The 27,701-nt window shown below is 45.0% G+C and overlaps 3 protein-coding genes across 3 annotated transcripts; all 3 read left to right on the forward strand.

Annotated features, from left to right (window-relative positions):
- The first annotated feature begins 1,819 nt into the window (after positions 1-1,819).
- On the forward strand, positions 1,820-5,928 carry LOC133975990 (suppressor of cytokine signaling 3-like). Its single transcript, XM_062414050.1, has 3 exons — positions 1,820-2,128; positions 2,844-3,189; positions 3,312-5,928. The coding sequence occupies exons 2-3, from the start codon at positions 3,061-3,063 to the stop codon at positions 3,858-3,860; spliced, it is 678 nt and encodes a 225-aa protein (XP_062270034.1). The 5' UTR covers positions 1,820-2,128; positions 2,844-3,060; the 3' UTR covers positions 3,861-5,928.
- A 10,308-nt stretch (positions 5,929-16,236) lies between these two features.
- On the forward strand, positions 16,237-23,458 carry LOC133931801 (uncharacterized). Its single transcript, XM_062378749.1, has 7 exons — positions 16,237-16,489; positions 17,531-17,614; positions 17,701-17,789; positions 17,885-18,064; positions 20,022-20,159; positions 20,277-20,469; positions 20,576-23,458. Exons 1-7 carry the CDS (start codon positions 16,237-16,239, stop codon positions 20,890-20,892), a joined length of 1,254 nt encoding a protein of 417 aa, XP_062234733.1. The 3' UTR covers positions 20,893-23,458.
- A 498-nt stretch (positions 23,459-23,956) lies between these two features.
- LOC133975985 (uncharacterized) lies at positions 23,957-26,808 on the forward strand. The gene is made up of 7 exons (XM_062414043.1): positions 23,957-24,318; positions 25,158-25,241; positions 25,328-25,416; positions 25,499-25,684; positions 25,791-25,928; positions 26,038-26,230; positions 26,333-26,808. The coding sequence occupies exons 1-7, from the start codon at positions 24,018-24,020 to the stop codon at positions 26,635-26,637; spliced, it is 1,296 nt and encodes a 431-aa protein (XP_062270027.1). The 5' UTR covers positions 23,957-24,017; the 3' UTR covers positions 26,638-26,808.
- The last annotated feature ends 893 nt before the right edge of the window (positions 26,809-27,701 follow it).

Raw genomic sequence — 27,701 nt, forward strand, 5'->3', positions numbered from 1 at the left:
TTCTTTCCTTGTTTGTGCTTCTCAAGGCTGTTACTTCACCACTTTGCAGAGAGAAATAGTCTACTTTATACTCCAAAACTAATGTTTAAAGATCTACAACCATGTTTACATTTGATCATTTATTATCCATATGTTTTTTGTGATTGGTTGCATTTGTGTTTTCTTTTAATTTATAGTTGTTTATGTTTTAAGTGTTAAATGTCAAGCCTCGATTATGTTTCTTTGTCAAAAAGGGTTTGGTAACAACATCTTAGGAATCATTGCCAACTATTTTTTCAACACATAAATATCGATCTATATATATCGGTTACAGAACTGTTTTCTGATATTGTCTTCATCCCCAAAAAAAGCCATATCGGTCCGGCTTTACTTCTGATATAAATGCTCCTTTTGATTCTGTAAAACTGCTGTTTACTCAAATCTGCTACGGTCAGATAGGCCAAGTTATATTATTTACCTGTGTTATTTGGGCTTGTAAGTTTACTAGACCACATGTCCGCACCATGCAGTGTTCAAATAGCCTCACTCTGTTCACGTCCGGGCAGCACTGGATGTGACACAAGTTCCTACTTTTCACGAAGTTAGTGTTTACATTGGTATCTGGTATCTATAGTAGAGTGGTGATATAAACTATGAACGGCTTTCATTAGAACAGCAGTTCCTTAACTTTTCAGCTCCCCCCCCCCGAAAAAAAATCACCCCAGCAACACATGTGACCCCCATTATCCCTAAGCATATTGATTTAAGCTGGTTCACAATAAATCCTAGATATGTGCACATGTGGTAGTGTTTCCTGTGGCGCTGCTGTAAACTGACCTGCTGCAGCCGATGCTCATCTGTCTCCATCACCTCTGGAGTCACATGGAGACCTAGAAAAAGCTGGTGGCCGATCTTTATTTGCAAGGCTTTATTATTGTACGTTGAACAAGTTTTGCTTACTTCGGAACGATTATGGCATTATGGTGTTTTCTCTATTTCTTTTATCATTTTTGCACCTGCAGTGTATGAGAAACGTCCTCGGTATAGCCACTTGCTCACTGTGAGTCCTCCAGAACATCTCCTGCTGCCTCCTCACATGGGCTCGGACATTATCTGGAGTTTTTACCAGGGGCCTGGCTGGAGAGACTCCAGATAATGTAGTCTCATAAACTGCTTTCAGACATACACTGGACTCTTGTATTGGATTTGGCTTCAACGCTGTTTGGCTTCTACCTCTGATACTCCAGAAGTGTTTTGTGGACTAAAACACTCAAAACACCAAACCCCCTCCATCGGCATAGTGACGAGTAGATAATGAGCGGATTTTCATTTTTGGATGATCTATCCCTTTAAGAGTTGTGTTTTGTTTTGCTTTAAAACAGCTTTTAACATTGTGAGGTACTCTTAAATAAATATTACAGTATTTGATTACTGGAAATCACCTTGAGACCCTCCTTCTGTGTGTCCTGACCCCCTTCCTATCGGAGGTCACAACCCACTAGTTTGGGAACCACTGCAATAAAACCTCATCTGACAACTCCACCTTCATCACATTAGTCTACAAAAGCCTGAGCCCAAACACACACACACACACACACACACACACACACACACACACACACACACACCAGGATTTCACTGAATATGGTTTTATTCCCTTCCACATGCGGAGCTTTTAACTTTTTCACCTTGCGGAGTCGCAGGGAAGCAGCGGTACCAGGAAACAGCTCCGGAGAGAGAGATCACGCTGATTGTGTGTTGGCAACCTTCCACGGGTGGGGGGGGGGGAGAGAAAAAAAAAAGAAAAGAAAGAGCGCGAGCACGTGTTCCTGTTCTTTGCGTGAGTGCGTGCGCGCGTGTGTTTACTGGAAGAGCCCTCTGCGCTGAGGAGGCGGGGCCTTACGGCTTCACTCACTGGAACAACCTCCAGTAACCTTCCTCCACACACGGACCCGACTCCTCCGGAGCGCCGCCGCATTCCTCCGCTCAGGACCCGAGCCCCTACACCCTTTCATCGGATATTTCATCTCCTTCTCTTTGCATTTTAATGCCTGAGTTAATCATTCATCTGGCACTACTCTCGGGTAGTTTGCATTTGTTCTGCTTTGGCGACGAGCGGCTGCGGCGCGGGGTCGAACAAATCCGCAAGGTAAGTTGCAGGACCGCCGCGGGGAGACGATGAGAAGCGGGGGTTCCACTTCGGTTCGTGTCGGCGGTGAGGCAGAGGAGGAGCCGGGGGGGCTGGGGAGAAACACGGGAGGCTGGCCGGCTCCTGTTGCGGAGCAGCCGGCTCAGCTGAAAGTAGTGGACCGGCGACCCTTGTAAACGGTTCTGAATCGTCATGGCGCCTCCTCCGCCTCCATCCCCGCGTCCCGCACTGTCCTCCAGCCTCCGGAGCTGAGCCCCACACCAGCCGGGACAGCTTCCCCCGTAGCCCGGGGTGAAACCGGATAACGGGGAACCTCGGTTATTATATAGTGAATAACGGAGAGGGGTACAGGGGGGATTGTGGGGAAGAGTAGCGCGCCGGACTCTTCCACCATGTGACCCCGTTTGTGACAACCCGTGTTGCGGTGCTCCCGATGGAACACAATTGAAAGCAATCAGGATCCAGTTGCTGTCTGTCTCTACCAGCGTGAATAAGCGAGGCTTCATCGAAACTAAATATAACCTGCACGGTCCTGCCTTGTGCATGTGTCATAGTCGCCATGTAGCTGCGTTTTATGGGGGTGAGCTGCAGTGGGTGGAAGTGTAAAGTTGTCACAGAGTGTGTTGCCCCACTGTGGAGGGATTGTGTATTTGTGTGTGCATCAGCTTCTATACTGAAGCAAATGTCTAATCTATGCTGCATCCTTCCCTCCCAGCTGTGTTTAGGTGCTCTCTCCCAGCCCCTCTCTGGATGCATCAGACTCCTCTACCCCGGGGCCCTGGACCCGGTGTGTGACCCAGCCGCCCTCGCCCCTCTCGCCCTCCTGTTCCTCTCCCTCTGCCCCGGACTCACTTCCACCTGTCTGCCTCGGCACTCCCGTCCTGGGCCCCCTGCCTCTCGACCAGCAGGCGGAGGCAGGGGGCCATGGCGCCATGGTAGCCCTCGGCGGACGCAATCCCCTCGCCATGAGCGGTGTGCCCCCTCCAGTGGACCGAGTTCAGGGTTCCAACTTTACCCCACATCACTACAAGCCCTTCAGCTCACACGCACACTACCAACAGGTCAGTCTCACCGGAGTGTCAAGAGAAATGCCTGTGTGTATTTAGTAATAAAGTTTATAAAGTTTAAAAGTTCACCGTGGCTGATAACATCTAATAATGGAGTTTCTCTGTGCCTATTCCAGGTAATGCGTGCATTGCATAAGCTCCAGGAGAGTGGGTTTTACTGGGGGGCTGTTGGAGGACGAGAGGCCAGCTCCCTGCTGCGCTCGGAATCGCCCGGCACTTTCCTGATCCGGGACTCCTCGGACCACCACCATTTCTTCACCCTGTCTGTGCAGACGGCTCGAGGAACCAAGAACCTGAGAATCCACAGCGAGGGAGGTGGATTCTTCTTACAGCCAGACACCCAAAACACCCAAGTGCCACCGCAGTTCGATTGCGTGCTGAAACTCATAGCGCACTACATGGGGAAAGGGCTGGACGCTGGAAGGAGCAGAGACGGGGCGTGTGGGGGCAACTCGGCAGAAATTAAAGGGTGCAACGTTTATCTGATTCACACTGGCGGAGAGAGGATCCCACTGGAGTTGCGGCGACCCCTCTCGACCTCTCTCTCGTCTTTGCAGCACATGTGCAGGAGGACCTTGAACAACCAAGGCCTGGGCTCGGAGCGAGCGGAGCAGCTCCCTCACACACTTAGAGACTTCCTGGAGGAGTATGATGCTCCGATATGACTGACAGGAACTGCAGCGGTCCGTCGACATGGACCAGCAGCCTAGAGGACGGCACAGCCTCCACCAGAGACTGACCAGATTTAGCCTTAGATGCCAATGTGAGGTTAGTTTCTCATTGTAGCCAGAATCAGCTTATCCCAGATGTGTCTCAACGCTGACGGGAAAGCGACTGACCTGGGGTCTGGAATGAGGAGTGCAATTTGGGTTAACCAATGATTACCTCGTCCATCCCATGTTGCAAAAAAACTGACCGCTACCAATGTGAGTGGCAGACGAAGCCCAGGGTCAGGGGTCAGGGTTTTTCCTATGACCGCCTCGGACGCAGAGCAGAGCCTCATAGAAGATTAACCCAAGTGGTCGATTTTAACGATGACAGTGGCAGCGCGATCAATACGGCACCAGTGATCCCCGCGGGGTTCGCGGAAACCTCTCGTCGCCCCCCCCCGGTCAGCCTGACATTTACAACCCTTTTGATCCCCGGAGAGAAAGGAAAGGAGGCGCAGTGGAGGGAGGGGGTGAAGCACGGACGAGTTTCCGAGGAAAAAGGCAAAGTTCAAACAAGGGACTCAAAGCAGAGGACTCAAAGTATTTGTTTGTCTGACTGTGGGTGTATTTGTGTGTTGTGGTGGCGCACACATTTCCATGGCTGCTTCCCGCAAGTGTTGGCTCATTGAGGGGAGAGAGGCAGTCATTCATGCCAGCTCCACACACACACACACACACACACACACGCACACAGGTACAGGCCCACATAAAGGATTTGTGCACGTGGGAACAAAAAGATGAAAACCCATTACAAAGCATCTTCTCTCCCATCTCCTGCTTGTATCTCGTTTCTCCTCCATTAGCCAGCCCCTGTCCCGACTTTTGATTTTGTTTTACGGAGTTGCATGTGCGCCCTGACAGGGACACAAAGCAGACCGCTGTTGCCGAGACAAAAGCTTGTTACGGAGACAAAAGCCCTGGCACGGGACCAAAGAAAACATCAGTGCTTATTTTTATCCAAGCTGGCTGGAAATATGTCAGTGACACTGTAAAGGGAACTGACGACGACGATCCTGGAGATCGGGGGAAGAGTGAGGAGAGGGACCGAGCGAAGGAGAACGAGTAGCGGGAAGAGGGATTAGGAAAGAGGAAATTGAAGAGGACAGAAAAAGTGGGGAGGGGGCCGGGGTGTGCGGGGAGAAGGGGGAGGAGACATACTGGTACACAGCTAAACAAAAACACTGACTGGATTGATGTCGCAGACTTGTGGGAAATGATACAGCTCAGCAGGACGCTGCTCCTGCTCACACACATCCAAGGTTGGCCAAGAAGCCCCATGTGAAAAAAGAAAGTTTGAAGTCTTAATACTGTTATTTGGAAATGTGTCGGTGTGAGTGCGTGTCTGTCTGCCCTGTACCCCCCCCCCCCTGGATTTCTTAAATCGCCACTCATGAAGGAGACAATAGAGGACATGAACCATTTTGTTGATATCCTGTAACTTTAGAAAAAAGGTTTTCTCGCCCCATCTCCCTTCCATTGTTACCTCTGAAGCAGGAGCGGGCCGTGGGGTTTGTCTGAATGTCATGGGAACACGAGACTAAAGCAATTCTCTCAAGAAAAAAGCCTTTTTGTAAAAAAAACGTGTAAGACTCAGATTTGATCAAAATTGTTGTTTCTGTGTTCGACCAGTGCTCGTACTTACCTGTGGTCCATATTGGAGTGGAAGCCTTTTCACATCCTAACACTCGGTGATGTCACTGTGGCCACTTGAGCGCTTGACGCTTTGCCATATCGTTCACAGATTTGGTCAGATCTCCGTCTTATTTCCTCTTCATCAACACCCGAGTTTGAACATGTGTCGCAGCAATGGACCGCACGTGTGTGAGTGTGTGAATCATTTGTCTTTTATAAAGACTCTCTTGCAAAAAGGCTGGCCACTAGTCTGGCAAAAATACAAGCTGTACTCTCTGAAATAACAAAGCATTACATAAAAAAAATAAATGAAAAGGAACGTTGCACATATTTATATTTCTAAAATATTTCAATAATTTATATTAAAGAGCACTATTTTTACAAAAGTCAATGCATTTGCCCTGTGTGTTACTTCACTTTGTGTCTCTCTGCCTGCTGGGCTGCTTCTCTTTTTTTTCCCTTTTTTTTTTTCTCTCGTACTTCTGTGAGTCAATATTGACTGGATCAACTCTAACTTACCGTAATGCATTGTGAGGCGGTCTGTATTCCAGCAATGCCCGGCCTCAACAAGATTATTTATTGACAAATGGGATTTCCTAGTTTAACAAAGAAGTGTTTACCCGGCTGACGCTCTACAAAGAGCCACGCCGGGCTCCAGGCTGCACGAGGAGGACGCACACACATCACAGGGTCAAAATGACTGCAATCATCACTTCTTCTTTTCTATGCTGGAGCATTGTGGGGCACATTCCATAGGCATCAGGCGTATAGTAAAGGGAGGGGCTAAGATTTTGTCGTACATGCAGTGCAGATGTACTAACTAGAGTAACAAAGGGATTCTCAGAAGCGCACAGCCGAGTCAACGGCATCGCACGCACACACACACACACACACGTACACTTTGACACTGCAGTTACTGTGTAGAGAACTCACTTTGGGCTGGACCTAACTGGAAAGGAATGCAGCAGGGCTTTATACATCCTGCCTGAGGGTCTGAGTGAGGATGGTGTCCTCAGGAGAGTGAGTGGACATATACGTACGTGTGCTCGTTTGTGTGTGAGTGTGTGTTTGTGTTTGTGTTTGTCTGTGTGAGGTCAAATAGGTGAGAGAGTCCATGAGGCGAAGGAGATTTATGACGCCCTGTGGTTTTAGTGTGCAGCCAATGTAAAGTGTGTGTGTAAGAGGTTGGTGGAGCTGGATTGCTGTTGGTAAAATTAAGCAAGGGGTGACCTTCTTCATGTCTGTGTGCTCCTCTCGCTCTCTCTCTCTCTCTCTCTCTCCCTCTCTCTCTCTCTCTCTCTCTCTCTCTCTCTCTCTCTCTCTCTCTCTCTCTCTCTCTCTCTCTCTCATACACACACACACACACACACACACGGTTCCCATTCCCTGCATACCTAGTGTTCTGTCTGAGGCTGGCTTCCAGGAAAGAGGCACTTTAATTGGGTTGAGATTTTACGGCTTGCCTGGTGTTAGTGTGTGTATGAGAAAGAGCGAATGAGGTGTCCGTTTGTGTGTGAGAGTGTGTGTGTATGTGTGTGTGTGTGTGTGTGTGTGTGTGTGTGTAGATGGGGGGACTCCATCTGAAGAATTAATGCGGCCAGAGTATTAAGTTCAGGTCAAAACATTAATCAGTAATGCGATATGATACTGAATTGCTCATGATTTCCACAGCAAGTACAAAAAATGGTCACTGACATGATAATACATACATCCACAAAGACACAAAGACATACACACAGACACACACACACACACACACACACTTCATATGGATAGGAGACAGGACGATGTGTAATAACAGTTTTTACTCCTTTTTCTCAGTTCAGGTAATAACAATGATTCAAAAAGTGAGCCTCACTTCCTTATGCTGCTATGACCCTTACCGGAAAAAATGTGAATTAATTTGCAGTGTGTGTGTGTATGTGTGTACTTGTTTTTGTTCCAACCTAAGGACCTTTTCCAGTACAACCACTGACCTCATGGGGAACAAAGGCCAGTCCTCTGAGGTCCTGGTTAAGGTCAAGACCAAGCTGAGAATTATGGTTAGGTACGGTCATGGTTAAGGTTAGGTATAAGGAAGTCAATGCAAAGTCCTAATATGAATGGTTGTGCCAACATGTGTGTGGGTGTGTGATACTCTTTGTGGACACTTCCAGACAAAAATGACGTATTTCAAGAGACAAACAAGAACCAGTGAGTCTTCTTCCAAAAATCCAACCAGAATAATCCAGTTTTGCACACATAAACACACACATGCACACACACACACACTCACACATTGTCTAAATAAGCCAGCTCAGCTCGCTGTGACTCATTCTGTGTTCCCCGTAGTTGCCTGGTTAGCGGGGCTGGAATATTTTTGCCTGTGTCCTTCGCTCCTCTTACGAATCTCACACGCTCACAGAAAGTCTTTCCACCATGATTCACTTTTTCGGGTAATGACTTGCCGTGTCCAGCTCAACAGTTGTCAACAGTGTCCCTGGCCAAGCGCAACACCCAGCTCTCAAACAACTGAGCTCGGTTTGGACGCTGTTGTTTTTTCCCCCCCTTCAACAATGAAAACATTCACACCAACGTTTCGGGCGCCGCCCCTGATAGTTTTAATTCTGACATTTTAATGCAGCATTAGGAAATGTGAGGCAAGTGGAGCGGGGGGGGGGGGGTGTGAACCAGTGAACGAGCTGGTTTGACTGATAACCCCCCCCCCCCCCCCCTTGTTTAATTAAAATCAACGTGTTATTCAAAGTTTCATTTTACTTTTGAGCCGGGGCCAATGTCAACCGTGTCGAGCATGGAAGGTGGAAAGAATATTAAAGGGTTTAGAATATGCCCTGCGACGAGCGATCCTCAGTGGGCTTCCAGGAAGGGCCTCCGGTTTGCTGATTATTCCTTCCAGGAAGGCTTTTTGTTGGCCGATCGGCGGTTATAGGAAAGACGATTGGTTGGCCCATCAGCCCAAGTATTGTCACAGCCGCTTCTGATAAAGCCAGACCAGCTTCCAGGAAACCAGAGATTTACCCTCCAGCATTCCATCATTCCTTCACCATCAACGCACAGAGAGAGAGAGAGAGACGGAGAGAACGAGAGGGAGTGTGAGGGGCATAACTGGGACATGGATCAATAAAAACCATATGGGAAGCATACAGATGGTCAGATGCACTCACAGACATGTGCATGTATTCTGTGTGCACAAGCCTGCAAAACCAGCGATGTCTTGACCTGCACTCATCGACCAGATCACTGTGACACACACACACACACTCAAACCACAATATTTTTCTAAGCTGACTATTCCCCAACCCCCCTTACATACACACACACACACTCTCCTTCTCCACAGCATTTGAACGTCATTGTGACTAACTTTATTTTCGCTGAAATCATCGGTGAAGTCGTTTTTCCCGTAACACCTGGACAGCCTAGCGGGCGTGCGTGTGCCTGGAGGAACAAAGAAAACTACCACACACGACCTGAAGTGCACGAAACCGGGCAGTCGGGGAGGACTGCAGTAGTGGATGCTTCTTTATCAGAGGGGGATTTGTTTTTCTCTGTTGTTTTTGCTCTCCACTCACAGCTGTGCGCGAGCCGCGTATAGCAGCAGAGAAGCTCAGATGCCAAATGGCTTACAGTAACGGCGTGGCCTCGGACCAAACCCTCGAACGCTCTCAGGTGTCACTGTGTCCCCTCAGCCAGTAAAACAGGCCTGCGTAATAATGTGAACTTGAGACTGGAGCAGACACACACAAGAGCACACACGCATACATATGTGGTGAGCAATTTTTTTTTTTGGTCATGAATGAATGACAACGCCTATGATTTATACCTACAGTGCAAGGAGCAGTGCTGCAGACTCTAATCTACTATTCAACTGAGGTAGTACTATGGTTTATTATTAGGAGTGAAGTGTAAGAAACATTCAGTTTTTCATTCAAGGGACACAAACACAACGAGGGAAGACATGAGGAGAGAAGGAAAACATACGAGGGAAGAAGGAAAGACGTAATGGGAACTGGATAACGCAAAAAAACAGATTTTCTTAAAAATTCATGGAAGAGTGTGAGCCAAGAAACAACCCTTCAACTGTCGGAGTGGATTTGATTATTTTTGTTCACTTCTTTAAACACTTCAAGATAGGATGTTAGCCTCAGTGGAGGAATGCGCTCTCCGAGGGCGCTTCTAGTGATAGCTGATTCGTTTGTTTGAAAACAGCTTGACATAGAAGCTTTATCATAGTCCACTTTTTCAAGAGGATCTTCAACCTCTACTTTAATTCCGAGTTGCCGTACCTTATTCAGTTTCTCATGGAATAATTAAGCCGCTAACCTCATGGCACCCCTGGACGAAAAGGTCACTTGTTCACAAAGATTGCAAGTGTTTTCTGATATAATGCCAGACCCATTCACAAAGGAGAAATGGTCCGTCAATGCCAGATCAGACATTGAGAGTAGTGTTGAGTCAGTCCTAAGTCCATTCAGCTATTGACCTGCCGCAGGATGCAATGTTCTCCAACGTGAGACAACAGGCACTGCTCGGGCTTCAGTGGGTACAGTGTGTGCATATTTAAGTGACTTCACCTCAGGAGAACAGCCCACTCATTTAGACTAATAACCACTGCTTTATTTAAATAAGGTGGCATTTACTAACACACACACACGTACACACACACAAACACACACACACATACACAGACGTCCCCCCTTCTCTCTGTTTTTTTTTAAATGTGATGGATCACATTTGTTCCTGAAAGAAGAAAACAGGGGGTCCGCTGTGTGTGTGTGTGTGTGTGTGTGTGTGTGTGTGTGTGTGTGTGTGTGTGTGTGTGTGTGTGTGTGTGTGTGTGTGTGTGTGTGTGTGTGTGTGTGTGTGTGTGTGAACTGCATCTGAATGCAGGAGCCAATCGCGGAGCTGTATAGACACTGAGCCCCCCAAGTACTGCTGGTTTATAGGGCTCAGCTTCAGAGAAGTCACATGACTTCCCAGAGAGTAAGGGGGGAGAGAGAGGGAGAGTGGGCAATGTGGGAGAGGAAGATGAAGAGGAGGAGGAGGAGGAGTGAGAACAGGGTCAGGAGGGTGACAGGATCGCAGGGGATTTGCGAGAAGTGAATTGAAGGTCTGGTAAATGAATGGAGCAGAAGGAGGTGAAAAAAAAAGAAAGAAGAAAGCCAGAGATGCCACTGTTCTCGGAAGTGAATTTACACAGGCTGCTCATGGTCTATAATTACAGCTGAATGAACAGAATGAGAAAGGAGCGACTGAGAGGGGAGAGGTGGATGAGTGGATGAATGAAGGATGAGAGGAATGAGTACACACAGGCGATTGTGGTTGCAGCTGATTACTACAGTGTCTAATCTAAATGAAGTTAACAATTTTTTCTCCCTCAAGACATGCAGACAATTTATGTGCAGAGGTTCTACAATATAAGTGAATGCAATTTAATTTGAGCACTCAGCTCATTTTAAAATCTTTCCAGAATACTTTGCTATCAAGTGTTTTCATCTGGAATTTTTATTTGGTAGTAACGACTTCCAACGAAAGCCCTTCAAGCAGCGACTTCTCTGGAAACAAGAGAAGCTGTTTCATTATTTAATGACCGGAGAACCACCAACCAAATTCTGTTTGCCTCTGTAGAAGTGAAGGATATCTTGAATACCTTGCAAATACAACCAGAAAGAACCTGTGTAGCAAAAAGAAGAGAGACATCCCTATCCTTAAGGTTTGGTATGAGTTTGGATTAGACTGTTAATAAGGATGCAGAATATGAGACCTCCCCAAAAGTGAAGCCAAAGAACCACCAGCGCCCTCTGGTGGCCTGCTACAGTATTGGTGGAAGTCAAAATACACGTAAAAAATATTGTTTTCAGAGATGGTTTCTGTCATTTTAGACACTTCTTGATACACTTGTTTTGCAAGTTTGTTTTTTGTTATTTGATAATTATTTGATATCTTTGGAGCATTTTCACCTTTATTGATCAGTGAGTAAGACATTTTAACATATCTCTTCACTATGCAACATTGGAGCAATTCTGAATATAAATAATTAAATAGGACGATGATTCAGTCCTGGTCTTTACAGACATGGTTTTCCAAATTTGTTGCGGAAGAGTTTGGCCTGCACAGATCTCTGATCTCATCCCTACCGAACACCTTTGGCCTGAAGTGGAGCGGCAGCTCTGAGCCAGACCTTATTGCACACCATTGGCGCCTGACCTCACTTCTGTTATTGTGGCTGAATGGGAGAAAAATCCCTGCAACCAGGTTCCAGAGTCCTGCGGAGAGCCTTCCCAGAAGAGGGGAGGCCATTACAGCAGCAGATTAATGTTCATGGCTTAAAAGTGATTGAATCACACATCGGTGTAGTGTTTGGTTGTACACATACTTCTGGCCAAATCATGTATCAGCAACCAGAGAGAGAAAGAGGGAGGAGGGGGGGGGGGGGGATTCACCATCACTGAGGAGGTTGTGGCATCTTCATTGTTTGTTAGTTTGCATGATTACGCAAAGAATACTGAACCTGTGGTGGAAGGCTGTGTTATGCGTCAGAAAATAACCAATCCGGTGGTGGATCCAGGATTTTGTTTTCCGTCTTCTTAAACATTGTGAGACGGGACATTTTGCAACATTTTCCTAGATTTTTAGAGAAAAATTCATGGATGACGATGAAAAAAATAAAACAGTCACGTTTAGGGTACTGAAACTTAAGGGTGTGTGACAGTCTGTATCTAGAGAATATAAACGTGGTTTCATAAGGGGACTGTTCAGCCTTGGTGGTGGTATGCACACTGCTCAGGGTCATTCTAGTGAACTGACCCTTTAAAAAGCTGAGAAACCAGGGACAAGAAACCTTAAGAGCAATGCATCTGCAGTGTGTGTGTGTGTGTGTGTGTGTGTGTGTGTGTGTGTGAGTGAATGGCCCATTACATATGGGTTGGTGTTGGTGTGGAGTGGGGGGGTAGTGTGAAATGTGAAACAGATGTTACTCTTTTTTCACAGGCACTGATGTCAACACCTTTGCATTGCCCAGGGAAGTGTGTGTGCGTGGGTGCGTGTGGATGTGTTTGTGTGTGTGTGTGTGTGTGTAAAAAACCTCATTTGAGGGAAGGTTTCCCATAAACACCTGTTTTGTTCCGGTTAATATCTCTCGTCATAGTGAAGAAATGATGGCCTCAGTGAAAGAGGAGAGAGAGAGAGAGAGAGAGGGAGAGAGATGAAGAGAGAGAGAGAGAGAGAGAGAGAGAGAGAGAGGGGAGGGGAGGGGAGGGGAGGGGAGGGGATGAGAAAAGAAGGAGGCGGGGTCACCTCCATTCCCCTCCGTCTGTGAAAGAGAAGAGCTCATGTGGGATGAACACATTCGTTTATTCATTCGGCTCGTCTATTTTCAGCCCAGAGGGTTTATGGTTATTGGAAAGGCGTTGCCGTCTCACTCCTTCCCAGAAGGAGTCAATATTTCTCCCTCTCCTTCATTTCTCCCTCTCTGCCTCTTTTTCTCTAATCCAATATTTTCTCCAAAACACCACTCTCCCCTCCATGCTCACCAGCAAGGAATGCTGGGAGGCATTTGAGGGGAACAAAGCACAGAAGGACAGACACACACACACACACACACACACACACACACACACATACACACACACACACACAAGCACAGTCATGCAAAAGTGTGAGGTTGCAGTGATCCCTGAAAAAGAACTCCTGGTCAGGACATGTCCCACTTATCCCAGCTGCCCATCGCTCCTCTTTCCTGCTTACAGATGCATCTTTATCTCTCTCCGTTCACGGCCCTTGTGGGGCTCTTGAGACCGACTGTGGCCTTTTTTACGACCCTGACGTTTGCTAATGACTTTTTATGATGACTTGTTATGGTTCATAAAAAAAAAAAACGGCTCTGTTACTGGCAAGATCAACTGTAACTGCAGCACAGTGCGGTCCCGGATAACACACCCTGGGACTTTTATGAAGTGATTACAATGAGACAAGACACCATGAGGATGCCTGCGAGTGGGAAATGTGTGCAGCCGAGGGAGGGAGAGAGGGGAGGGCGCTAGTGATGTGGATGCAGGCATAGCAGTTGTAGGTCAGAGGGAGAAAGTGAGGAGGGAGCAGCTTCATAATGAGTTCACCTCCTTCGGATGGAGCAGATCAATTCCCACAAGCCTTCATCTCCAAATATTGACTTAGCTCCTGAGTCATGAGGGAACTGCGTTTTTATTGCTGATAAAAATAGAGGGTAGTCCCGCAAGTGATCTCTTTAGTTTGGGCCTGAGCCCCCTGCCCCATCATGTCATGTGTCAGAGGTGGCGGTGTGGTGGTGGGAGGTTACACCCCCAGTACATGTTACACCTCCTCTCTCGCTCTCCACAGATAAATTAATGATGGGGGGGTCTCCAGTTAGAATTAGCTTTCCAGCTCAGGGCAGGGATAAAGGTCAAGCTAAAAGCAGGTTTGTGACCCCTGAAGAATCCCAGAAGCATCCGTGACCACCGCGTGGTGTAAACAGATCTTACAGGCAGACACACACACAGATGCATTATGCTTCACCCACTTCAATGTAAGCGTCAATATGTACCATAAAGAGACGATGATCTGATCGCTTAAACACGGGGTTGAAAAATTATTCAAATAGATTAGAGGAGAATCTCCGCTATTATAAATCCCTGACTGAGAAGCATGTATTATGTATGATGAAATTGTGAATAGCACCAGTAGAGCGTTCGGCCCAAAAGGAGTGAAGCAACATAATTTAAGACCTCGATGGAATGAATATGTGTCAGAGGCCAAATAAGCTTTTAAAAAACTGGGTTTTATCATGAAAAGCATTTTTGACATGGCCCAGAGTTTGAACACTTGCGAATGCTAGGGTTCAAACATGCAGTAGGTTTTATTAGAAGACGCGAGGAGGCCACGAGGGAGACTTCTATGTCCAAAAAGCTTCAGCAAGATTGTGTCCTTTAACCTTGTGCAGAGCTTAAGGTTTTCAATAACAGCAAGATGACCTTCCCTTCCAGTATTGATGTGGTGACTGGTTCTGAAAATATTGCTGAATTATATAGAAAGCATTACACAGATATTTTTAATTGTGTAGAGAGTGAAGAATTAAATGTAGGTGATGTTTCTAGCAGTGTTGGTCCGAACCTGGTGAGGTGGAATCTAGCATTGAGGAATCAGCAGTGAACAAAGCATGTGACCTCGCCCATGAGACAGCAGAACATCTGAAACCTGCCAGCCACTGGATCTCAGCGCTGTTTGTTTTCCTGGTCCACTCATGCGTGGCACAGTATCCGGCACTATGTTGTCTGTCGTATTAGTGTCAGTTGTCAAGACCAAAACTGGAAAAGTGTCCAGCATGGAAAAATGACAGACCAATTGCTCTGGCTAGTGCACTTTCCAAAGTACGAGAGCAACTTCTCTTGGAAGGACTTCAAGCATGCATAATTTAACTACAGACGATCAGATTTGTGTAGATATTTGCACTGGAGAAAATTGTTAGTAAGTATAGGAGACATGACACCACAATATTTAGGTGTTTTTTGGACGCATCTAAAGCATTTGACCGACAGGGGGAATATCGTCACCTATTCTTTTCAATATGTATAGTATATATACATATATATACACACATGTATGTAATGTGTATATGAGTGTAAGAATGAGTGTGTGGTGGGGAGCAGGTTTGTCCACATTCTTTTATTTGCTGTTGATTTTGTCATTTTGTCTCCTGAGTGCTGGTTTGCAGCAGCTACTTGTAGTCAGAGGGAGAAAGTGAGGAGGGAGCAGTTGCATAATGAGTTCACCTCCTTCGTATGGAGCAGATAAATTCCCACAAGTACTCCAAATATTGACTTAGCTCCTCAGTCATGAGGGAACTGCGGTTTTATTGCTGATAAAAGAAGGGGGCAAACCACTTTAGTTTGGGCCTGAGCCCCCTGCCCCTTCTCGTTATGTGTTAGAGGTGGCGGTGGTGGTGGTGGGAGGTTACACCCACATGTTACACCTCCTCTCTCGCTCGCCACAGATAAATGAATGGTGGGTGGTCTTCAGTTAGAATTAGTTTTCCAATATCGTCACCTGTTCTTTTCATTATGTATAGTATATATACATATGTATATATATATACATATATATATATACATATGTATAGCATATGTGTGTGTAAGACTTGGTGTGTGGCGGGGAACAGGTTTGTCCACCATCTTTTGTATGCTGTTGATTTAGCTGTTTTGTCTCCTGAGTCTGTTCGTAGTATGCTTTGCAATTTAATATCCAGATGGTGTGACACAAGGCATTTATCTGAACAAAGATCTTATTATGTGATGACATTACGCACAACACAGCACATTATATAACGAATCACCCTGCAGTTAATCGTTGTTAAAGTTGGTGTCCGTCAGTGTTAAAGGAATATGAGCTAAACAGTCAGTGTTTTTGGTTTATCGTAACATTGTGATCGCAAGATTACGATATAACTGCAGACTTTAACAACTGCAATGTGTTGTGTTGTCAAATGAATGAACTTGTCTACGTACTTTTCTTGCACTCTGTCAAAGTTTGCCCCCACTGACGCAACTTTACATTACTCCACCTGTAATTATAGTACCTGAGTGCACTTTCTGGTATATCAAGTACTGCTTTGTCGTTAAGGACTCTCTCTCCCCTGTTGTCAGACAAGGAGCTTTGTCTCACACCAGTTTGTTAGTTTTCACCAATGTTAGTGTGGATCAGAGGAACGCTGTCCGGTAAAGGACACGGAGCAGCAGCAGCAGGGGCGACTCTGCTGGGATGGAGCCCCACGCGGGGCTACCTCACCGTCATCCCCAAGACCAGGCACCCCGCGGCCCACGTCCGGGTGGTGGACCTCCGCACAGATTCAGTGACCAAGCCCGGGACCGCGATGCTCCAGGCCATGGTGGCGGTCGCGCACAGACATGAGCTGATTGGAGAGAACCCGATAGTTCATGGTAAGAACCGAACAGTGATGGTAACATTTTACTTTTATATGTAACTAACTCAAATAACTTTGAATGAATGGCTAAAATGTACAGCACAAGGGTTTGTTGCTCATTGCTCTGTGATAAACAGTTCAGTTTTTTGGTTCAGAAATTTAGTTTGTATCACTTTTGTTCATCCTAATGTGTTAATGTGCATTTTATTAAGGACACACATTCACACGCACACACACATAATTTGGGCAATAAAGATCAACTCTTTTTTACATGGCACGTTAATACACATATCAGGTTTCCAACTGGTTGTATTTAATTCGTTTTATCATGAATTATCGTAAATGAATTATATCAATATTTATATAACCCAAACGTTTGTAATCACAGAAAGAAACCACATTCCACAATGAGCAAACCCTTACGGAGCGGAGAGAAACAGGAAGAAAGGCAGAACCAGTCTTCGGATTGTCTGTCTCTACAGGTCGGGTTCCCAGGATAGAAATGAGGATGAAAGGAATATGTGGGGTGGTCAGGGGGGTTGCGGAGCGAAGATGTGATCTAATTTGCATATGAATCTTAGCGTCATCAGAATCAGAATCAGAATGTATTTATTGCCAAGTACACCTACCTTGAATTTGCGTTGGTTGAACGTACATACAATGAACATAAAACATAAAAACACAATAAGTACTACATTTGTTTTGGGATATTTCAAAGTGACTCACAGCCGTACACTGTACATCTGTGAAAAATGTGATATTTGCGGATTTAAAAATGTAAATATTAATTTGAAAGGTCCCAGATCTGCTTGTTTATATGGATCCACTGCAAATTTTTAATTGAGTTTTCCTCAGGTGATGGAAATCAGTCCTGTAGTTTTGGACTAATCCTGCTGACAGTCCAACAGACAAATAGCAATGAGGAACCTGGAGGTAACAATAGCAGCAGTGCCATCATTAGTAGTAAAAAAGTAAGATGATAATAATTAGTTCATGCACAGCTGCTTTTTGTTCTTCCTGTTGCAAAAATGTCACAGTGTGTAACTGATTTCTGCAGAGCTCCAGAAAACTGCAGCGGATATGTTTGGAATGGAGGACGCGCTCTTTCTACCCAGTGGAACCATGGGAAACCTTGTTGCAGGTGAGCTGACCTTCAACTGGCAGAGTCTAAATCCACTTTCCATGGGTTCAGAATGGTCATAAATGTGCACGCTTTTCTTCATGCAGTGATGTCGCACTGCTGGGGGCGGGGCAACAAGATGATTGTGGGCGACCTGTCCCATTTGCACATATATGAGCAGGTGTCAAGTGAACAGGTGAGAACAGAGCGGCACACGCCTGTAGCTGGGCCTCATCTACATGTCAGTTTGTACCTGTAGGAACTAATGAGTGTGTTTTTGTGCTGACACAGGTGGCTGGTGTCCACAGCACCACAGTGACCACGCTCCGTAATGGAACATTTGACTTGGACGAGCTGGAATCAAAGATCCGCCACGATGACCCATTGCTGGCCCGCCCACGGCTCATATGTTTGGAGAACTCACACAACATACAGGGAGGACGTGTGTTGCCTCTGACCTTCTTGCAGGAGGTGGGAAGGATTTGTTTTTTTTAACATACGTGTAGTGGAGAACGATGCGTCTTGTTTCATGCTGACCTCTTTTTTTTTTACATTTCAACATTGTCACTATGTAATTCCCTGTGTGAACCTTCTGCCTGTTTTATTCTAAAATCCCTTGTGTGTCAATTGCGATTTTACTTCTGTCTCTGAGTGTTTTCCACCTACCTTTCGGAAGCACCCCTGTCTTGTTAGTCAATCAGTTCTCCGAGAATAAACTGTGCATTCAGGTGCTCCTCGGAAGTTTCCTCTTTCTCGAATTGTAAAAGATCGTACACGAGTTGCTGACATCATCAATTTAAAACCAATTCACATCATTTTACATTAGGAATTTGGGAACATTGGGAATTTTTTCCCCCAGATTATTATGACACAAATGCACACTTAAACTTTTACTTGCTTGGATCTTTTGTTTGTTCTGTGTTCGCCCTCTGGATTGCTGCCCACTCCCTTTTGGTTCTGGTTGCCTGTTTGGACTTGCCTCGGATTTTTGTTTAACTTAATCATGAAAGGGCCCTTTACTAAACTACTAAAACTGTCTAGGGGAGAGCGGGGTAATGTGGGACATCAGGTGATGTGAAACACCCCCTGTATCTAGGCAACGGAACACATTTGTGGTCATGTGACTATTATGTTTTCAAGCCCCTCCCATTCCCCCCTTGCCATGAAGGAGAAGTTGGTGCTGGTGGTGTGGAAAGTATGTTTTTTCACAAAAAGGTGTTTGTTGCATGTAAAAGTAAATTTTCTTGCTTTGAACTTAATCAACTGTTGTGTCAAAACAAATTGAATCAGGTAGAAAATCTTATATCATACATGTTGATGAACTTCCAACATATAAAACCATGTGATTGATGCTAGCTGAAGATTAGCCTGAATTGCTAAAAGATGTTGTTTTTCTAAAATTGTGGCTTCGGTGTAAAGTGGGACAAATGCTGTGCACCATGAAGCACAAGTTAAGTTTAGTCTTAAACATATTCTAGTGGTATATTACATTATATATGTTTTATTTTTAATGTCATAAACATTGTAGAAAAGCCATCATGACAAGAAACTATACACCAGGAAGACAACCTGGGGCCAAACACCCCTCACAGAGATGGAGAGTGCAGCCGCTGAGGTCATGCAAGGAAAGAAGTCCTGAAGAAAAGCTGAAAGGGATAGAAATATTGACAAGACAACCCTCAAACGATTCATAAAGAAAAAAGCGAAAGTGAAATTTAAAATCAGTAGCCTGGTGTGCAGTAGCTGAGGCAAAGATAATATTCACAGATGAGATGGAGGAGCTTGCCAAACACTTCCAGTTCCATGGCCTTGCTCCAGTTAAGTGCCGTGAACTGGCATTTGAATACGCAGAGAAAAACAATATCCCTGTCCCTGTGCAGGTAAGCTAGGGTGTGAAAGAGATCACATGAATCATAATAATCATAAATGTGCTTAATTGACCAATCCCCATTATTCTGTTACTAGTCCGATATTAATTTCGGAGTGTGCAATTGTCAGGATTTTAACTATTACAACATGTGTTGTTATGGTAGTTTTAAAGTGGAAAAAGTAAGTGGACCACTTTACCCTGTAGCTGGGGTTAAGTGGGACACAAGACCACTTTTTTTAAAACAATTGTATTTTCACTGCCCTTTGTCCTGAAGACATTCTGATAATTTCCATTGCTAGAAAACATCCTGAATTAATTGGAAATGTGTAAATTTTACTGATATATCATTTTAACTCGCCTAGAGGGGAGCAAATGTAAAAAATGTCCCACATTACCCCGCTCTCCCCTATTCTGAATGGTTATCAGCATTTGGTCCTTTCCTCTGTTTGTGCCGCTCTGTTGCACACATGTGACAGTAGCTCTGATGTCTCCCGTATCAAAGCGGATTGCAGCATAACACGTTTGATTAACTTCCAATGCTGTGTTTCCATCTCCAAGGTTCGTGCTTTGGCAGACAGATACGGGCTGTCGGTTCACATGGACGGAGCCAGGCTATTGAACGCTGCCGTGGCCCAGGGAGTGCCTCCACACACAATACTGCAGCACACACACTCCGTCACTTTGTGCCTTAACAAGGTGGGTCTTCAAAACACACTCACACCAGAATAGATGTGAAAATACTAATATCTTCATGTATTTTAGAGAAGTCATGTTGAGTCGGCAAAGTCAAGTTGAAAAATAGGTGTGTAACAGGGTTTGGGTGCCCCTGTGGGTTCCGTGCTGGCTGGATCCAAAGACTTCATCAACCGAGCGGTACGGGCGAGAAATGCCCTTGGTGGGCGGATGGGCCAGATTAGTGTTCTAGCAGCAGCTGGAAGAGTGTCTTTACTGGATATGGTGGGACGACTGGAAGAGGATCACCGCAACGCAAAAACCTTTGCTCAAGGTGAGCTGCTTATATATAACATCATCTATTCAATGTAATCACTAACCGGCTGCCCTTCTGTTCCTGCTCATTACTTATTTTTTTAATGTTTCGTCTCATTACCCAGCTCTGCTCGACTGTGACCCCCCTCTATTTGCTGTCGACATGGCGTCTGTGGAGACAAACATCGTGGTTTTCCGGCTCAGGGAGCCCAGTTTGAGTCCGTCTGAGTTCTGCGCCCACATGGTTCAGGTCGGAGAGGGGGAGGAGGCTGCACTGGGACAAGTGGTACAGGTTGCGATGATTCCTTTCTTTGGAAACTCGGTCCGGGCTGTGTGGCATCTCGGGATCTCCCCTGAAGATACCCAGCTGGCCATCCAGAAAATGCAATATGTTGTGTCTCAGTACTCAAAGGAGAAACTCTTTAGTTCAGCAAGTGTCTAATCCACAGGGACATATTTTATGGGAGAGGTGCTGCACAGTATGAATGAACAAACGTTTCACCAACATGACCATCACAGTCAAATTAATTGTTTTTTAAATATCTCGTTATTAAACAAACAATGCAGTAAACACACTTAAATAATCAATATCAAAAGGAGATAACAATTCCCCCATGTATCTACACAAACACTGTAGATACATTCCTTCATGTTAACAACAGCCCATAGTCATTTTTGTCTCTTAGTTATTCAAGTTCATTTGAATGTTTAGATTTTTCAAAATATACTGTCTTTTCTTTAAAATGTTCACATCTTTTTCTAAATCCGTAACAACTATTCATCAATAAGAAACAATACCAGTCAATCAAGATCAATTTTAGGTTGAGCAACACTTTCTTTATCTAAAACATCTGCGAGGGTCCTTCACCTGTTGTATAGGGATATTTGAAGGTTGTGCGTCTACAGTTTGCTTTCTTTAACTTCTGCGTTCTGCACAAAGATTTGTATCGAAGGATATACATTCCAAATGTCCAAATGTACAGTGCTCAAAAAAAACACTTTGAAAACACATCAGATCTCATTATGAAAAAAAGTATGTTGGAGATTTATACTGATATGGACAGCTTAATTGTCTTAGGAACAAAAGGATGCCACATCTTTGATGGAAATAAAAGTTTTCAGCCTATAGACAGCTCCTAATGAGACAACGGATGGTGTCTTGTGGGATATCCTCCCAGATCTGTCTAAGGGCATCAGTGAGCTCCTCTAAAGTCTGAGGAGCAACCTGGCGGCGTCTGATGGACCGAAACATAATGTCCCAGAGGTGTTCTATCGGGTTTAGGTCAGGTGATAGTGAGGGCCATTCAATTGCATCAATTTCTTCATCCTCCAGGTACTGCCTGCATACCCTTGCCACATGAGGCCGGGCATTATCGTGCATAAGGAGGAACCCAGGACCTACTGCACCAGCGTAGGGTCTGACCATGGGTTCAAGGATTTCATCCCGACAGCTAATGGCAGTAAAACTGCCGTTCTCTAGCCTGTAGAGGTCTGTGCGTCCCTCCATGGCTATGCCTCCCCAGACCATCACTGACCCACCACCAAACCGGTCATGCTGACGATGTTGCAGGCAGCATAGCGTTATCCTTGGCTTCTCCAGACCCTTTCACGTCTATCACAGGTGCTCAGGGTGAACCTGCTCTCATCTGTGAAAAGCACAGGGAGCCAGTGGCGGACATGCCAATTCTGGTGTTCTATAGCAAATGCCAATCGAGCCCCACGGTGCTGGGCAGTGAGGACAGGGCACACTACAGGACGTCGCGCCCTGAGGCCAACCTCATGAAGTCTGTTTCTGACTGTTTGGGCAGAGACATTCAACCCAGTGGCCTGCTGGAGGTCATTTTGTAGGGCTCGGGCAGTGCTCAACCTGTTCCTCCTTGCACAAAGCAGCAGATATTGGTCCTGCTGATGGGTTGAGGACCTTCTACGGCCCTGTCCAGCTCTCCTAGAGTAACTGCCTGTCTCCTGGAATCTCCTCCATGTTCTGGAGATTATGCTGGGAGACACATCAAATCTCCTTGCAACGGCACGCATGGATGTGCCATCTTGGAGGAGTTGGACAATCTGTGCAACTGCTGTAGGGTTAAGAAATCGCCTGATGCTCCCAGTAGAGATAATGACTCTAGCTTAAACCAACACTAATGGAAAACCAGTCGAAGTGATCAAGAGGGAGAAACTTGAAATGGCCTCCACATGCAAAACCACTCCTGTTTTGGGGGTCGTCTCATTGTTGCCCCTCTAGTGCACCTGTTGTTAATTCCATCAACACTAATGCAGCTAAAACTGATTAACAACCCCCTCTGCTACTTAACTGACCAGATAATTATCAAAAAAGTGCAATTGAATTCATGCCATACCCTGTGGCAAAGTCAAGTGTGTGAGTATATGAATGACCCTTTGGTGAAATACTGAAGTTTGCTCAGTCTTGCTTTGTATGATTTTATCAGAGAACAAGCACAGATATACTGATGACACACTGCTGTTTATCGTCTTTGGAGCCAAGTTAACTGCTGGTTAGGCTGCAGTAAAACAGTTGTTTCACAATTTGTATCAGTTGATCCAAAACTTGTTCATACATGTTAATAGTTTAAAATACTGACGTAGAACATCCCAGGAGTTTCTGTCCTGCATCACTGATGCCCTGTGTGTTTTACTTGTTGCAAACAATCACACAATCAGGAAAATGGGCAGCTCTGCCTTTTTTAAACCATCCACCAAAACCATGTAATTCCACACAAAAGATAAGAGATGCAGGCTACGTGACCATTTTAACCAACCTTCCCCTTTGTTTATTATTATTATATATGTCTTATGTTACTTCTACCTATCACATATTCACTTGTATTCACCCATTGATATTTGCCCAGAATGTGCCCAGATTATTCTTTCCTATCTGTACACTGTGAATATTTGTTTGGTTAGATATTTTTTCTATTTTTTTTTCTATTTTTCAAACTTAAGTGTTACTAATTAAATGCTGATGCCTTTTTGACTCTTGATTCTGTAATACTGCAAATATCCCCATTGTGGGACAAATAAAGGATTATCTTATCTTATCTTATCTTATTTGGACTTCTATTTGATTTACCTGCGTGTTTCATGCTCTTGTTTTTCACTTGGAGCCACACCCCCTTTATGAAATCTGCACCAACAGCAAAAACAACAAAAATAATGATAGTAGTAATAATCAATTATTAGTAATGGTAACTTTGAGCTATTCCCTCTAAATGACATTTACTACTACTACCACAACAATATTACTACTACTACTACAGCGATACTACAACAACAATACTACTAATAATGATGATATATTCTGATATTGTTATTACACCGTTATGATCAAGAAGTATAATCAAACTCGCACTGGAATATTTCGATACTGCTGCATGTCAATAGTTGGCTTTGCTGGAATTATAGCGCCACCTTAAGGTCTTTACTAGTGTGTGCATGGCCATCAGCTGATGGGTAATCCATTAACTGTCCTTGCAGTTATCGACTCAACCCCGTCGATACAAAGTTCGATGTGAGAACAACACAGATGGACTTACTGAGACCAGCGGGATCATGTCTGTGAAAGCACTCACTTGCAGACTCTTGTTTCGTTCGTTAAAACGCACGATCGTCGCTTCAAATAAAAACCAGCGAGCCCAACATGCTGCAGCTGCTCTGCCGGGACGGAGCTCCTCCACCCGGGGTTACTACAACACGGCGAAGCCCAGGTACCCCGGACCGGGCGGAGAGCCCCACGTGCGGGTGGTGGACCTCCGCAGCGACACGGTGACCAAGCCCGGGCCCGCGATGCGACAGGCCATGGCGGAGGCCGAGGTCGGAGATGATGTGATGGGAGAGGATCCCACAGTTAACGGTAAGAGCTGAGAGTTTCATGGGCAACTAACTGAAATAACTTATTTATACATATTCAAATATACTTTACTGCTAACCAGGATCTTTGAAGTGCTGTAAATAGACTAGATAAATATTGAAAACCTGTTTTCCTTGATTGTAAACTGTCACTATAGGTAATACGGTTCATGGACCTCTGGAAAAGATTGTTGTCTCTACATGTTTAGAATATAGAATATTTTGAATCTGTTGACTCGTATTAACACTACAATACAATTCAAATTACAATATTACATATATACATATATGACAGTAGCTGTTTTTCAATTTGAGATTATTAACTACTAAATGTTTTATTATATTGATGCAGCTTTCAATATACGGTATTACTCACAGTTGGTCACACTTCATTGTTTCAGATGTGTTCATGTGCATCTATTGAAAGGAATTATTAACTCTACTTAAACTAGTTAAGGACCAATAATATACACTTCTTCTCAATTGCATAACATAATAAAGGATAGTTCACTGTAAAATGAAATTTCACTCATTATCTACTCAGCGCTAGGGCGATGGAGGGTAGGGTGAAGTGTTTGAATCCACAAAACACCTTTGGAGACTCAAAGATGAAAGATTCTCAGAAGTAAAAAAAACAAACAATGCTCCTCTGGTGTCATCTAAGTTTCTGTTTATCCCGACACACAAATCTGACTTGTAATGGCATAATTTACACTGTGTTTTAAGCATGTCACACATGACCCAAATTACCCAAATTCCCCCTACCTTTCCGGGAGAGTAGTTTGGTTGATGCACAGCGGCTTCTACTTTAACTTGTCTACAATCTTTGAATTATATCTGCAGAGTTACAAAGAATCGCAGCGGACATGTTTGGGATGGAGGCGGCGCTCTTCGTCCCCACTGGAACCATGAGTAACCTCATCGCAGGTGATCCCAGCTTTTACTGGCATGGGTGTAAAACCATTTTCCCGAGTTCAGAAGGGTCACAAATGTGCACGCTTTTCATTATGCAGTGATGGTGCACTGTCGGGAGCGAGGGGACGAGATGATTGTGGGCGATGTGTCGCACATACACATCTATGAGCAAGGAGGGAGTGCACAGGTGAGCGTGTCGGAGCGGCACTCCTCTGTAGTGTGGGCCCCTCGTCCACAGGGACTAAAACTGCATGTTTGTGTTGACGCAGCTGGCCGGTGTCCACGCCAACACGTTGACCACGCTCCCCGATGGATCGTTTGATTTGATGCAGCTGGAATCAAAGATCCGCCACGGTTACCCCGACCCCCACTACCCTCGCACACGCCTCATATGTGTGGAGAACACACACAACATCCAGGGAGGACGTGTGCTGCCTCTGACCTTCCTGCAGGAGGTGGGAGTGGTTTATTTGTTCTGAGGTACCTGCTTTATTCAAGCAGAGTGGATAACTTTAGTTCACAAGTTTGTTCACCTCCCAATGCTGTGTTTCCATCAACAAGGTTCGTGCTTTAGCGGACAGATACGGTCTGTCGGTTCACATGGACGGAGCCAGGGTGATGAACGCCGCTGTGGCCCAGGGAGTGCATCCACAAACCATACTGCAGCACACACACACTGTCAGTGTGTGCCTCTCCAAGGTGTGACTGAAAAACACAAAGACTCTAAAATGTATACTTCTATTTTAGAGAATTCATGTTTTAAAAACCGTCGAAGCATTTGCAGAATTCACTTTGCTGTGTGTCTCAGGGTCTGGGTGCCCCTGTGGGTACCATGCTGGCCGGACCCAAAGACTTCATCGCCCGAGCGCTGCGGTGCCGTAAAGCTCTGGGTGGGGGGATGCGGCAGGCCGGTGTACTCGCAGCGGCTGGAAAAGTGTCTTTACTGGATATGGTGGGACGACTGGAGGAGGATCACCGCAACGCAAGAACCTTCGCTCAAGGTGAGCAGCTGATGTCTTTCCTCGTGAAAGCGTAATCAATGACTGGCTGCCGTCACGCTGCCTGCTTGTAATTCTTCCCTGTCTCTTCTTGTCCTCGCTCAGCTCTGCTCGACTTTGACCCTCTGTTTGCCGTTGACATGGCGGCCGTGGAGACAAACATCCTGCGTTTCTATTTGAAGGAGCCCAGTTTGAGTCCCGCCGAGTTCTGCGCCCGCATGGTCCAGGTCGGCGAGGGAGAGGAGGCTGCACTGGGACAAGGGGTACAAGTTCTCATGTACCCGCATTTTGAAAACTCGGTCCGGGCTGTGTGGCATCTAGGGATCTCCCCTGAAGATACCCAGCTGGCCATCCAGAAAATGCAATTTGTTGCATCTCAGCACTTGAAGGAGAAAGGCAGGGACCAGTGAAACCTTATGTTTGATTTAAGGTTGAATTAATAGGACTGATCATAGAAATGTAATCTAGGAAAAGACTTGAGGACATAAAAACTACTGAAGTCACTTTGGATCATGGACCTCTTTATATCCATTGTTATTTAGTGATTTTCTAATTGCTCTGCATTAAATTTAACAAACTTGTGTCTCTTGTCAGAGTTTGCTTTATTAGTTATAGTTATAATAAGAGATTGGCTTAACCATTCTTGGAATTTGTATCTCTTAACCTGTTTTCTCAACCTGTCGATAGGAGTGACATGGAACATCTGGTGTTGGATGCGGTATCGAAATATTCCAGTGTGAATTTAATTATACTCCTGTCCTTAGATACTTGATCATAACAGTCTAATAACAATATCAGAATATATCATCATCATCATTAGTAGTATTGTTGTTGTAGTATCGTTGTTGTAGTAGTAGTAGTAGGATTGTTGTATAAGTAGTACTAGTAGATGTCATATAGAGGGAACAGCTCAAATTTACCATTACTAAAAAAGTATTGATAAAGGGGGCGTGGCTCCAAGTGAAGAAACAAGAGCATAAAACCCGCAGGCAAATCAGATAAAAGTCCAAATAAGATAAGATAAGATAATCCTTTATTTGTCCCACAATGGGGGACTTTGCAGTATTACAACATCAAGAGTCAAAAAGGCATCAGCAATTAATTAGTAACACTTATGTTTGAAAAATAGAAAAAAATAGAAAAAATGTATGTAACCAAACAAATATTCAAAGTGTAAAGATAGGGAAGAAATTCTGGGCAATGATTCAAAAGAACCTTTAAATATCAATGTCTGAATACAAGTGAATATGCGATAGGTAGGAAGGAGTAACACAAGAAGTAAACAATACAAATAAAGTAGATGAAGGTTGGTTAAAATGGTCACGTAGCCTGCATCCTTATCTTTTGTGTGGAATTACATGGTTTTGGTGGATGGTTTAAAAAAGGCAGAGCTGCCCATTTTCCTGATTGTGTGATTGTTTGCAACAAGAAAAACACACAGGGCATCAGTGATGCAGGACAGAAACTCCTGGGA

This window comes from Platichthys flesus, chromosome 20 (assembly GCF_949316205.1).
Source record: "Platichthys flesus chromosome 20, fPlaFle2.1, whole genome shotgun sequence".
Taxonomy (NCBI): domain Eukaryota; kingdom Metazoa; phylum Chordata; class Actinopteri; order Pleuronectiformes; family Pleuronectidae; genus Platichthys; species Platichthys flesus.